The sequence below is a fragment of the Gymnogyps californianus genome, chromosome 14, assembly GCF_018139145.2.
Source record: "Gymnogyps californianus isolate 813 chromosome 14, ASM1813914v2, whole genome shotgun sequence".
In the NCBI taxonomy this organism is placed as follows: Eukaryota; Metazoa; Chordata; class Aves; order Accipitriformes; family Cathartidae; genus Gymnogyps; species Gymnogyps californianus.
Genome location: NC_059484.1, coordinates 13,697,571 through 13,710,795, shown reverse-complemented (window position 1 = coordinate 13,710,795; position 13,225 = coordinate 13,697,571). Strand labels below are relative to the sequence as shown.

The window sequence follows — 13,225 nt, the reverse complement described above, 5'->3', positions numbered from 1 at the left end:
CCTGTGTAATCTGTTCTTTACCGGCACACGGAGAGCCAGGGTAATTGATTTCAAACAAAGCGACTCCTTTGGAGGAACCAGGGCAATCTGTTCCAGGGGATCAACATGTGATGGAGGGACAGTTGCTTCTGAGGATGTTGCATGCAGGTGGGGCACAGCTAGGGACACGGGCTGTTGGCTCCCAGCAGCCAGTGAAGACGCATCTGAGACTTGATATACCTTTCCTTAACTGTTCCATCTCAGGGAGAGGAGGGCCCTGGGGATGGAAGGTGCTCCTGCCTGTGAAACAGGCATGGTCCTGCACTGGAGGTGGTTTTCCCAGGAAACCTGCCTCCTGGGGAGAGGAGCATGGCACTTGAATGTAGAGACGTGATCTCATGGAGGACTCAGTGACTCCCAAATTAATTTAGAAATAACCCCACAAGGGCCAGGAGGAGTTTCTGTGCCCAGATAATCTTAAACTTAGTGCCCAGCCATGATTCATAGTGTACCTGGGCAGCTGTTTGGGTCCTTTCCTCTCTGTCCTGCAGGTCCTCTCTGAAACCTGGAGGAGGTAGAAATGATGGTAGTGGCCAGCTCACTTACTCAACAGAGAAGTGACTGGTGGACACCCATGGGGTGTCTGGAACGAGGGACCTCCCCGATCACCATCAGATACCTGCTTGAATTTTCCCATCAGTTCTACTACGTGATCCCTTGCTTTGTTGTTGCCAGCACTTGGTTGCAGTTGGGCACTTAAGTGAAGCTATGCCTGGCTGTAACCTGCCACTAGGTGGGGGCAGCTTCTTTAATGGGATGTAGTTGCTTCAGGTGGATTTAGGATGCTGAAAGCCGTGTGCTTTCCCTGTCCAAGGGACAGTGCCTATGATGAGTGAGTTACCTCAGGCGGCTTGGTGCCAAATGCTGCTGCGGGGGCGAAAAGTTTGGTGGGAGCTGGGAGGCTGGTAGCTTACGGGGCTGGTGGCAGCCTCATTACAATCCGACAGACATAAACTTGTCTGCAGATATTTGGATTACTTTGGGGGCCCTGCTTGGGTGGGGAGAGGGGCTGTATATATGCAGCTTGGGTGTCACCCCCAAACCTCCCGGGGACAGCCGTCCGCAGGACAGCAGTGGTTGGTGGCTGTGACAGCGTGGCTAGGAGGGCTTCTGGCCGCTGATGCAGGGAACGGCACCCACAGCTTGTGCACTAATGAGACCTTTCTCTTTGGATACAAGGTTGGTGACTTCGGTGATGCCACAAATTGGCCAACACCTGGAGAAATAGCCCACAAGAGCGTTCAGGTGAGAACACAAAATCGCCCCGGTGAGCAGGATAAGGCCCTTGCAGACCTCCCTGTCCTTCTGCGGTGCTGGGAGTGCTGGCAGAGCCAGGCCATTTGGGGTCCTGAGTATCAGTGCAGATGCAGCCAGGAATAGCGTGCAGGGGATTTCCTTTTAGGGCTGCCCCGTGCATCAGGCTCCCTCCCTTGGTGCTATTCTGGGAGCCTGGAGCCCGGTCTAAACCCCCAGGCTGGATGAAGCAGGTAGGGCAGCTCCCAGACCGGCTCTCCTCAGGGCTGCTCAGTGCGAGAAGGGACCTGGGCAAAAGTCAAGACTTCCACAGGAGAAACTGAAAACGCCTGAGAAGGGGCTTGTGTGCCCGAGGGGCACGGCCTTCCTCTCCTGCTACAGACGTGGGTGTCGTTGAAACCTGTCTATTTTTGGATGCTGCTTTGCGAGCTCCTGGCTCTCTGTCAGGGCATGAGGGTCACTCACCCTTTTGCCATTGGGGCAGTCCGGTCCCTTGTAGGACACCCCCATCCAGGAGCACCAGGCCTCCCTGGGAGTCCATCTTGGTAACTTCTGTGCCTGGGGCTTGTGTCTCAGCTTGAGCACTTCCCAGCATCTGTAGAGGCGCTTGCCCTGCTCAGACATAAGCCCTTCCCCAGGAACAGGACAGCTCTGGGAGGCACAGAGCAGGGATGCTTCCAGCCTAGGGCAAAGTCCTCCTATTCCTGCTCCCGCTGGGACAGCTGGAGTCTGCCTCCAGCTCTTCATTTCTCCCACATCTCACATCTTTCCTGCACTGGTGTGTCTCCAGCAGCCTCACAAAGCACCGTCCCTCCGGAAACTGCCTGTCAAGAAAGACATGAAAGAGCAGGAGAAAGGGGATGGGAGTGATGGCAAAGAGAGCCTGAAAACCAAATCAGATGAGTCTGGGGAGGAGAAGAATGGTGACGATGACAACCAGAAGTCAGCCCAGAAGAAGAAAGGTAAAGCAGGACCTGGTGGGGACAGTCCCCTGGGCTCAGCCTGCCTCCCCCTCTGCAACCCACAGCCAGGTGGAAGCATCCACTGCCTTCCCTGGGGGCCTTGCTGCAGGAATGTAGTCCCGGCGCAGGGACAGCTGTGGTGAAAAGGTGTTTGCAGGCTTCAAGGAGGCGAAGTGTCATTTTGTTGGGAGCAGGTGGAGCGGGGCCCAAGTAGGGGCATCTGTGTGTCTGGGGAGCATGGCAGTAGTCTGCCCTCTCACGTGCGTTCCATGGTGGCACAGAAAAGCCCCTGACTGTGGGTTGCGTCAGCCGTGGTTGACACGTGGGCTCGGTCTGGCCTGAGCCTCAGCGGGCAGAGGAAGGATGAGTGCTGTGAAGCAACAGGGGAGTCTTGTGTCGTGTTCCTCCATGCCCAAGAGTCCCAGTCGGAGCCTTTCTGCATCCAGTGAGGCCTGGAGGGATGTCTGAGGACAAGGTCGGTCCAAAAGGCCCTGCTGCTTTCTCTCCTCCATGTGTGGGGGCTGTGTGGCAAGAGGGGGCTGCGGGGGAGGAAGCAGACGCTCTCTGAACCTGTGTCACACCCAAACCCTGTCCTTTTGCAGGCAACAAACACAAGTGGGTCCCTTTGCAGATAGACATGAAGTCAGAGGTGCCTAGGGACAAAACGGCCTCTCGGAACAACCGGCAAAACGAGCAGCACAGGCACCCCTCCAACAACCGCAGCGAGCTGAAAGGTGGGGGCTCAGGCTGGGGACCCGCTCTCCCTGCCCTGGCTGTGGGGCAGAGCAAGCCCTGATGCCCAGGCACGGCATGGGGCAGTGGGCACGCTTCCTGCATTCAGAGGGCTCCGGGTGCAGTGGGCTTGCTTCAGGGAGGTGCTTTCATCCTGTAACACTCCTCCTGCCTCTCCTTCCCCGTCTGCTGCAGGCTGGCACCCGGACAACAAGCATGAGCGCAGCTGGCAGGACCACGACGAAACCTCCAGCGTGAAGAGCGAGGGAGGAGCTGTGAGAGGGACCTTCCGGGGCCGAGGCCGGGGCCGTGGCAGGGGCCGCGGCCGTGGCAGAGGAGGTGATCACTGTATGTGTGGTCTTGCGACAGTAGGGAGAGAACAGGGCTTGTGCCAAAGCGCAGGGCTCTGTGTGTGTGTGTGCTTGAGACCTGGGGCTCCAAAGCGGGCTGGGGAGGGCAGAGTGCTGTGGGGATACAGGGAAATATTGTAGCAGGTCATCCCAGCTGATAAGTTGAGCTGCTTTTAATAAAAGCAAATTATTCTTACTAGTATTTTAATAAAGTCAGATGTCTTTCCGCTACTCAGGCCAAGCTCTTCCACCTGTTTTCTGCCCCGTGCAGGAGTTGAAGCATGCTGATACTCTGCGTAGGCTTTGCCATGTTGAGAGCCAAGCAGGAGCCATGGCTTGGATGGGGAAGAGCATCTGCACTGGCATTTGACAGGGCAGTGTCTGTGCTAACGCTGACACAGCTTCAGTGTAGGGCCTTCGTGTGTCACCTGGGCTGCCCAGTTGCTCCTGGGTAAGAGGGCTCCTGGCCTCTTTGGCTTTGTGTGTTGAAGCTTCACTGGGATGCCTTCTGTGGCAAAGGCTGAGAGTAGGAGGATGAGGGTTGTGGGTGAGCGATGCCCCATTGTGGGCTGCCATGGGGGCCCCAGGAACAGTGCAGAGGGGGCTATTTCTGCAGGAGTCTGAGCCCATCTGGCAGCACAGCCTGTCTAGCAGATCCCAGGGGCTCTGTGCTGACCCTTACTGGTGTCCCACAGGGCACTTCGACTACCAGTATGGGTACCGGAAATTTGAGGGCTCGGATGGCTCCCGCACCCAGAAGTACACTAGCAACATCACTTACTACTTTGACAACATCAGCAGTGCCGAGCTCTACAGCGTGGACCAGGAACTGCTGAAAGACTACATCAAGCGGCAGATGTAAGCACCACCTCTTCTCCTTGTCTGAGCGTTGGTTGTTGGTGGGATGTTCACAGATTCCCTCCCTGGAGACTGCACGACTAATCCCGTGGGTAGGGTTAGAGCCGAGGTGTGTTGACTTTGCGCCATGCAGCTTACAGCACCAGCTTGCCCCAAGTCTGGGCTCCCCAGGCTGTCTCTCTTCAGCCTCGCAGTAGCAGAAGTAGGGGCAGGGATTATTGCCTCGGGGGTGCTTGGAGCTGCCTCTCACTGACGTGTTGTCCATACAGAGAATATTACTTCAGTGTGGACAACCTGGAGCGAGACTTCTTCCTGCGTCGCAAGATGGACTCAGACGGCTTCCTTCCCATCACCCTGATAGCCAGCTTCCACCGGGTGCAGGCGCTGACCACTGACATCAGCCTCATCATCAAGGTGAGGGCAAGGAAAGATGGACTTTACTTCTCGTTCTGCTTCTTGCCACCCCTGTCTGAGGCCTGTTTTCTAGATGGGCTATGGGTGAGATGCAAGTGGAGCCTTCCCTTGTCCTTGACTTGCTGCCTCCTCCTCTTGGTGGTCCTAGGGAGGAAGGGCTGGGGCTGAGCCACTCAACGTGCCAAGGCAGGGTCCTAAGTTAACTGGTTATCGCTTGGTTCCAGGCTCTGAAGGACAGCAAGGTGGTGGAAATCGTGGACGAGAAGATCCGGAGAAAAGAGCAGCCAGAAAAATGGGCTCTGCCTGGCCCTCCTATGGCAGACTACACACAGACAGACTTCTCACAGTTCATCAACTGCCCCGAGTTTGTGCCCCGGCAAAGCTTCCAGAAAGAGACAGGTGAGCACTGGGGGAATGTGGAGGGAGGTGTGGGATGCAGTGTTGGTACTGCAGCAGGACTGAGACCCTGAGAGTCAGGAGTGTTCCCCAGGGCAGGGCTCTGCCGTTTGCTTTGTGCTTGGTGGTGGGAGCTGGTATGGGCTTTGTTCTCAGACCCCCAGAGTGCTGCCGCCTCCGTACATCAGGAAGCGTGAAAGAGACTGAGTCTGTGGCTTTTCCTCTGTGGGAGCTGAAGGGATTCAGGGAGGGTCAGTCCTGCTGGAAGTCTCTTGGCTGTGCCTGGAAGTACTGTACTACTGCTGGGCAGAGCAGAGGCAGAGGACACTCATGAAGCCAACTTTTCCTTAATGGTTGAGGAGATACTGGGCACAAATGGGGCAGCAGGTATGGAGCTGTCAACCGAGTGCTGGGGAAGGGTCTGCTGTCCTCCATGGGCTGCCTCCTGCTCTTGTCACCCCATCCCATGGGGGATGGCAGGAGCCCAGGGCTAAGCCTAAGGGGCCAAGTTGGAGGATCTCCTTGGTGTGCTGTCTTAAGAGTTAGTTTTGGCAGGAGAAGATCTGTTCCCACAGGCTCCAGACTGCCTTGGGAAGGTTTCCCTGAGAGCAGCAGAGCACCTGCTTTAGGGCTTTGTGTGTCTGGGAAACTGTCACCTGCAGAGTTCTGTGGCCACCACTGGCATCACAGCCTTAACCGGAGACTTTTTTGCTTCGGCAACCACCCCCCATCCCCCCGCACTTGTGGGCAATGTGCTGGTAAGCCTTGGCCACTGGATGCTAGCTGGTCCCGCACGCTGTGCCATACTGCCAAAATAACTCCCTCTTCGGTCAAGTGCTTTAAATACACAACCCCCCAGGCTCCCTCCCTCCCTCTAAAGCACCTTGTGGCTCTTGTTGGCTCTAGAGTCTGCTCCTGGCTCCCCGCGTCCCGCCAGCCCGGTCCCCACCAAAACAGAGGAGGTCAGTAACCTGAAGACGATGCCCAAGGGCCTGTCCGCAAGTCTGCCAGACCTGGATTCAGAGACGTGGATTGAAGTGAAGAAGAGACCTCGGCCCTCCCCAGCCAGGCCCAAGGTAGGTGGTGATGTAGGAGCTGTCGGGGTGGGGGTCTCCCAGTTGTCTGGGTGACTTGAATCATAAGTAGGCAGGTCTCAGATCAAGTAGGGTCTGTTGGTCATGGGGAGTGATGTCCTCGTCTCTCCTGGCCCCATCTGACCCCCAGATGGTGTAAATAAGGTGTTCTCCCCACATGGGCAGCTTCTGGCTGTGGTAAGGAAACAAGGGGTAATAGTTGGATCTCCAAGTAGTAGGCTTGTGTTGCTATGCGGTCTTTACCTTGTGTCACTCTTGCCCCCCTACCTGTAGAAACCAGAGGAGTCAAAGGCACCGCAGCAGCAAAAGCAAAAGGACCAAGATGAACCTGAGGAGCTGGACTTCCTCTTCGACGAGGAGATGGAGCAGATGGATGGCCGCAAGAACACCTTCACCGACTGGTCAGATGAAGATTCAGATTACGAGATCGATGATCGGGACGTGAACAAGATCCTCATCGTGACGCAGACGCCTCCTTACCTGCGCCGGCATCCTGGCGGGGACCGGACTGGCAACCACACATCCAGGGCTAAAATGAGCTCAGAGCTGGCCAAGGTGATCAACGATGGGCTGTACTACTATGAGCAGGACCTGTGGACAGAGCAGTTTGAGCCAGAGTATTCGCAGATCAAGGTGAGAGCAACTGATCTGAGGAAGAGAGTGCATGTGGGGTGTGGGGAGCCTCGTGTGCAGCAGGCTGGCCATCTTGTTGGTGTGGGGTGGAAAGGGCAGTACAGCGCGTTGCAGCCCACTCGTGGGGTAGAGCTAAGTTGGGATTAGTCCTCTTGCAGAGCTTGGGATTCCTGGCTCCCAGCGTCATGCTCTGCTGTGTCGGGGATAAACACAGCTTTGTAACGTGGCGTAAGGCTGCAGCCAGGTAAACAAAGTGCCAATAATGAGGTGACCTGGAACATGGGGCCCGTTGCTCCGCTGTCTGCCGGGGTCTTGTCAGGCAGCGCCAGATCTATGGGGGGAACTGGGTGTCTCTGCACTGCCCATAATGCCCAGCACTCCATGGTTCGGTCCCTTGGAGACTGCACTTCTTGGGGACGGGTTCGTAGATGGCTGGGCTGCACTTGGCCTGTGCTCTTCTCCGTTTTGGTGCCAGTTTGCATAGACTTGAGCTTTTTATAGAAAGCCCATCTGCTGCTTTGAAACATTTGAGTCCCAACTTGGTGACTCTCACGGTCAGGGACTTGCCTAGACTCGTTCAGCGATGGAAATTATTTTGGCTGCGAGGTGGGATGGCCTGTTGGAGCTCCCAGCTGGGCTCAGTGTTCCCATGTCTGGTCCCTGGCTGATTGCTGAAGCAGTGCTGCTCTCTGGGGTGTGGGGAGAGCAGATGACAGAGGGACTGTGTGTGCTGGCGGTATGGGTCCTTCAGATACATGGGAGCTTTGTGCCCCACTGCCAGTGTGGCTGTGAGAATGAAGGGAGGAGGCTCTAGGGGCGTAAGAAGGTGGCAGGGGCAATGTGGTCCTGGCCAAGCATGGGTTACCGAGCTTGCCTTGAACCTTGTTGCACTGGCGCTGACCTGGGTGGGTAAAAGCCTGAAAGAAGCAAGTGGTGGTTAGTGGAGCTGCCTTGTAGGATCCCGAAAGCTTGGGAGCAGCAAGTGCCACATATCTGGCCCATGCAGTGCCCAGTTTTCTGTCTGCTGCGTCTCCCCTTCCTACCTCTGCGTAGCAGGTCGCCCTTCTGGGCACCAAGGCCCCATGGCTGCACTTCGTGCCCAGCATTGTGGCTGTTGCACAAGCAGAGCAGTGGTCATGATGAGCTGATGGGATGAGGGGAGAAGAGGGCAATTGGTTGCTTCATCATCTTCCTCTTCCAATGCAGCAAGAGGTGGAGAACTTCAAGAAGGTGAATATGATCAGCAGGGAGCAGTTTGACACCCTGACCCCAGAGCCCCCAGTGGATCCAAACCAGGAAGTCCCTCCTGGTCCCCCCAGATTCCAGCAAGGTAAGAGACAGGGGGCACGAATGGGTGGGACTGAATTTGTCCCTATTGCTCCTGGTGAGAGGTCCTTGGAGGCTGGGTAGCAGCTGGGGAGAAGGAATTGGGACCGCAGGTGTGTGGGATTATCTTTCCCAGAGCAATGCTGCTCTTCCAGCTGAACGTTTCGGGGCTCCAGAAGAGGAGGCCCAAAAGCAGGGGTGTCCCAGTTGAGTGAGGAAACCTTGGCAGACTTTGATGTAGCTCCCTGGATGTGACTTTCCTCTTGGACCCTCTCTGAGTACCTGGAAGGCAGCTGCCTGCTGGGCCTTGTTTGCCTGTGCATGGCACCTGGTGCCCTGTCCTTCTCTTGGGGGTGGGGGATTTGTCGCTGCTATTAGCCACTAGGAAGTGGATACCTTGTGGGATCCCTGGAAGCTCAGTCCTTGGATCTACTGCTAGGCTTTGGGCTGTCTGGCCAAGCTGGTGACATGCTGGATTTGAAGCTGCTTGTCTTGGAGGGCTGGGATGTGTCCCTGCATTCCTACCCCTGCTGCTTCCCATCTGCTAGATGGATGTCCCTTGGCTGTAGTGATGCTCTTGTGCTTAAGAGTTCAACTTGACCCGGGGTGGGGGGTTTCCTCTTTGCAGTACCTACAGACGCTTTGGCTAACAAGTTGTTTGGAGTCCCTGAGCCTTCAACCATCGCCCGGTCTTTGCCTACAACTGTACCAGAATCACCCAACTACCGCAATGCCAGGACTCCCCGGACCCCTCGCACGCCTCAGCTGAAGGACCCGACACAGACGCCCCGGTTCTACCCAGTGGTGAAAGAGGGGAGGACGATAGATGCCAAGGTGGGACCAGGGCTGGGATGCGGGATGGGAGCTGGGGTTTCCCAGCTGGGGCCTGGGGAGGAAGGGGACATGTCCCTGATGCACCATGTCTTGCAGACTCCGCGGAAGAGGAAGACAAGGCACAGTTCAAACCCCCCGATGGAGTGCCATGTGGGCTGGGTGATGGACTCTCGGGAGCACAGGCCCCGAACTGCCTCCATCAGGTACTGGAGACAGATGTGTGGGGTGACGGAAGAGCTAGAAATGGGAAAGGGAGCAAGTGTGGGAAGGGGAAAGGCAGTATCTCGTCTTGCAGGGGAGGTCTCCTGTTAGGTGGCTGCAGAAAGGACTGGGACCCAACTTGTCCTTCCTGGAAGGAGCTGAGGAAAGTGTGAAGCCTTGGAATAACAAGATGAGACTTGGTTGGAAACATTGGTTCCCTTCCTAGTAGGATACCCCATGGCTTAGGTCCCAAACCCAGAGTAGACAGTCACAGGGAGTCGGTGGGACCAACAGATAAGTGCCATGGGGTGGAGCGTGACCCCACTCCGCTGTCAGCTGGGTGATGCCAAGGAAGGGGGTTGACGGGAGTCTCTCATGCTCAGCTCCAGCCCCTCGGAGGGGACCCCGGCCGTCGGAAGCTATGGCTGCACCCCACAGTCCCTGCCCAAGTTTCAGCATCCTTCACACGAGCTGCTCAAGGAGAATGGCTTCACGCAACATGTCTACCACAAGTACCGTCGGCGCTGCCTTAATGGTAGGGACGCCTGCACCATGAGGTGTGGGGCAGGGTGTCTGTGCTGTGTTGGGGGGCAGGGTATGGCCGCAGAGCGTGCACACGGAGATAAGCAGGGTCCTACAGGACAACCTTGCTGGTAGCTGATGTTTCCCCACAGTTTGTGGCGAGCATGAGCTGTGACTCAGGGTGTCCAGCACTGGGACTGGGTGTAGTCACAGGGCCCTCCTGTACATGAGCCCCTGTGCAAGAGCTGGCTCCCTGGGAGAGGATCTGCCTTGTAATTATCCCCTCTTCCCAAAACAGAGCGGAAACGACTGGGTATTGGTCAGTCCCAGGAGATGAACACGCTTTTCCGGTTCTGGTCCTTCTTCCTCCGAGACCACTTCAACAAGAAAATGTATGAGGAGTTCAAGCAACTGGCTGTGGAGGACGGGAAGGAGGGATACAGGTAGGAGAGGAGGGGCAGTGGCCTTTCCTGGGAGGGGAGTGATGGAAGAAGGGTTTGGCCTTTTGCAGGGCTCACAGTAAAACAGGCAGCACCTCTGCCTTGCTCGAAGGTAGGACTGGGGTCGCCCTCAGTCACCTCCTGCTGCTGGTACACAGCAGGGCTCTTGCCTCAAGAGCCTCTCTGCCCGGGTGTTTCGTGCACTGGTGTCTGAGCACCACATGCTGCTCTGTTCCCAGGTACGGTCTGGAGTGCCTTTTCAGATACTACAGCTATGGGCTGGAGAAGAAATTCCGGCCAGACATATTTAATGACTTTCAAGAAGAGACCATCAAGGATTACGAAGCTGGTAGGTGCCTCCTTTGGCCTCCCCTGGGACTGGCAGCGATGTAGCCCAGCTGCATGGCTGCCCCCGGGCCTCTTCTGACTTTGGAGAAGCCACGTAATGGTGTACATTAATGTGTGTGACAGGGACTGGCTGGACGTCTTGTTGCTCGCTTCATGGGAGAGGGTTGAGTGGATGGTCACCATCCTGAAAACTGCTGGGGGGATGGAGGAGGGCAATGGGAGGCTATAGCTCTCACAGGACACTTTTCTAGAGGCACCGGTTCCTCTAGGATTTCTCAAGGCCCTGCAGTGGCTGAGCCTTGTCACCACCAGGTCAGCTGAGCCTGGGGACATCCCCTGTCAAGAGGGCTGCCCATTACTGATGTAGGTTGCTTCCCTCCAGGTTCTCCATCTTGCCTCAGTTGTGCCCACCGGTGGGACAAGGGAGGTGTATGGGGCAAGCGATGGGGAAGCCTGGAGGAAAGGGTTCTGACATCTGGTTTGATTTTTGTCCTGCTGACGTCTGGTTTGGTTTTATTCCTCTCCAGGACAGCTCTATGGGCTGGAAAAGTTCTGGGCCTTCCTAAAATATTCCAAAGCCAAAAATCTGGACATTAACAGCAAATTGCAAGAATACCTCAGCAAGTTCAAGCGCCTCGAGGACTTCCGAGTGGATGTGAGTAGACACAATGCCTGCAGATACCCCTCGGTCCCCTCCAAGGATGGAGGGTTTTGGGGGCCAGTCCCCAAGCGGTGCCAGGCAGGGGAAGTCAGTGACACCTAGTGTCATGCCCTATCATTGCAGCCAGGCCAGGAACAAGCTGCAGAGTTTGAATATTGCAAATCCACTTTAGAGCAGCTCTCTGGGGAATTGGATGAGCCCATCTTCCCTGATGAGCTGAGGAGGGAGGAGGAAAGTGAGCCTTGATGGCTTGAGTGGAGTCAGCATTGTGTGGAGCTTCAGCTCCCGGACTTCTGGACTGTGCCCCTGTGCGGGAAGGAGGTGCCTAAAGAGCAAGTTGTCACCCTTGTCCTTGATTAGAAGTCAGTCTGTCTTTCTGTCAGCAAATCTGGCAGCAGTAGATTTGGAGAGGAGGGCAGCTGTGTGGTTGGGGTGAGTATGCGTGTTTCTTGTGGGTCAGGGAGAGAAGTTGCAACTGGAGGTTTGCAGGAAGGCTGTTCTCTGCTCCGGGGGGGAGGGCACCTGCATTTGGAGGAGGCTGTGCTGATACTGGGGTGCTTCTCTTCCAGCCACCCATGGGGGAGGAAGGTGGACACAAGAGATACCCTACGACGTCAGGGGGAGATGGCAGGAAGCGCTACCCATCCCAGTCTTCCAGCAAAACGGTCAGCCAGTGCCCATCCAGCCAAGCCCACGCCTCACCCAGCCAGCCTGCACAAGAGGATGCCAAAAACCTGAGCCAGCAATCCCCCGCCCCGTCGGCTGCAGAATCGCAGACAGTGGGGAAGTAGAGAGGCTGCAGCGTCTGCTTCCTGCCGGGGGATGGGGTGGGTTGGTGGGGGACTGGCTCGGAGAAGGGGAGACGTGAGGGGGTGGGACAGGAAGGGAGCTGGAAGGTGGGTGCCTAGGAATAGGCTGCTCGGGAGAAACTTCAACGCACACGATTTTTTTCTCTTGTGGCTGGAAAGCAAAGACGATCTGCATCTAAAAGCACCATTTTGCTATTACAACCCTGACCAGAGCCAGACCCGCTCCCAGCAGACCCACCCTTTGCTTTCCCTTCCCTCCCCTCCTGTGCACACACTCATGTCTTAGTATCTCTTCAGAAAAAAATGTTCTGGCTGGGTTGGAAAGGGGAGATTTTTTTATTATTATATATATATATCAAGTTTTAAATTATTGCTAGAAGTTTGTCTGGATTTACCAAAACAAGTCTGCTCTGTGCGGCCCCAACGACTCCCCTCTGTGTGTCCCCTCGGATCGCAGGGCAGCCCGCTCAGGAAGCTCAGAGGAGCGAGGTTCCCCAACGGGGGACCGAAGCCGCAGCGTGTGGCCATGCTGCGGAGCCTCTGATCTCCACGACCTGGCTGACGTCTCCCATTCCACGTATGGCGGTGCCTCTCCGACACCGACCGCCGCGACAGGAGCATCGCCCTGTTCGTCCTCCTGGTCCCTCCTCCCCAGCGTCTTCACCTCCAACCTTCCCGAGGGTCTGGCTCTCCCTCCACCCACCTCTCCCTTCCATCACGGACAATTTGGAAGTCAACCAAAGGACCTTTGCCAAGGATAGGCTTGTTCTGACTCCTTCCTGCAAGGACGGCTGGTGGGAGGCCGGCAGGCACCTGGACTCAAGCCTGCGTGGACGGTGCACCCACTGCCCCAGGAATGCCCATCGCATGCAAAGACAGGACTTTGCTGAAGGAGGTTTTCTCTTCCTTTTTCCTTGGAAAAATGAAACAACAGCAACAAAAAAACCACAAACCCGTCTAAAACAACAACAAAAAACTCTTTAAAAAGACCCATCTCCCTTTGCTTTCTTCCTTGGAAATACTATTGAAGAAAAAAAAACAAAAAAAACAAAACAAAAAACACAAAAAAAAAAAGTTGCCTTATGGTGGAGCTGGACCAGGGAGGCTCGCGGGCTTCCTGCACCCTGGGGCGCGCTGGGCTCTCGGCCCCCCCCGGCCCAGAGACTCCTCACGGCATTGCTGCCGAGCTGATCTTCCCTGCGGCCTTTCCTTTGATCCCGCAGCTCGCTCGGATGCCTCCCCCCCCCCCCCATTGCGGAGACCCCATGCCAGCCCTGATTCTCATGGGGGAAGGTGCCGAGGGCAGTCAAATCCAAGACTTGTGCTCACAAAGTAGTTGAAGCCGCTATGTT

General features: G+C 56.2%; 1 protein-coding gene across 1 annotated transcript in view; it reads left to right on the top strand.

Annotated features, from left to right (window-relative positions):
- Positions 1–11,878, top strand: part of LARP1 (La ribonucleoprotein 1, translational regulator) — a 43,012-nt gene extending 31,134 nt beyond the window's left edge. Inside the window, 17 exon segments of the mRNA XM_050905134.1 lie at positions 1,219–1,284; positions 2,087–2,255; positions 2,858–3,001; positions 3,141–3,335; positions 4,033–4,195; positions 4,465–4,609; positions 4,834–5,008; positions 5,912–6,081; positions 6,373–6,732; positions 7,939–8,062; positions 8,687–8,892; positions 8,989–9,095; positions 9,477–9,628; positions 9,914–10,058; positions 10,295–10,404; positions 10,931–11,058; positions 11,634–11,878. Of these exon segments, the coding sequence (XP_050761091.1) occupies positions 1,219–1,284; positions 2,087–2,255; positions 2,858–3,001; positions 3,141–3,335; positions 4,033–4,195; positions 4,465–4,609; positions 4,834–5,008; positions 5,912–6,081; positions 6,373–6,732; positions 7,939–8,062; positions 8,687–8,892; positions 8,989–9,095; positions 9,477–9,628; positions 9,914–10,058; positions 10,295–10,404; positions 10,931–11,058; positions 11,634–11,855 (2,781 nt within the window). The 3' untranslated portion in view covers positions 11,856–11,878.
- Positions 11,879–13,225: the final 1,347 nt, after the last annotated feature.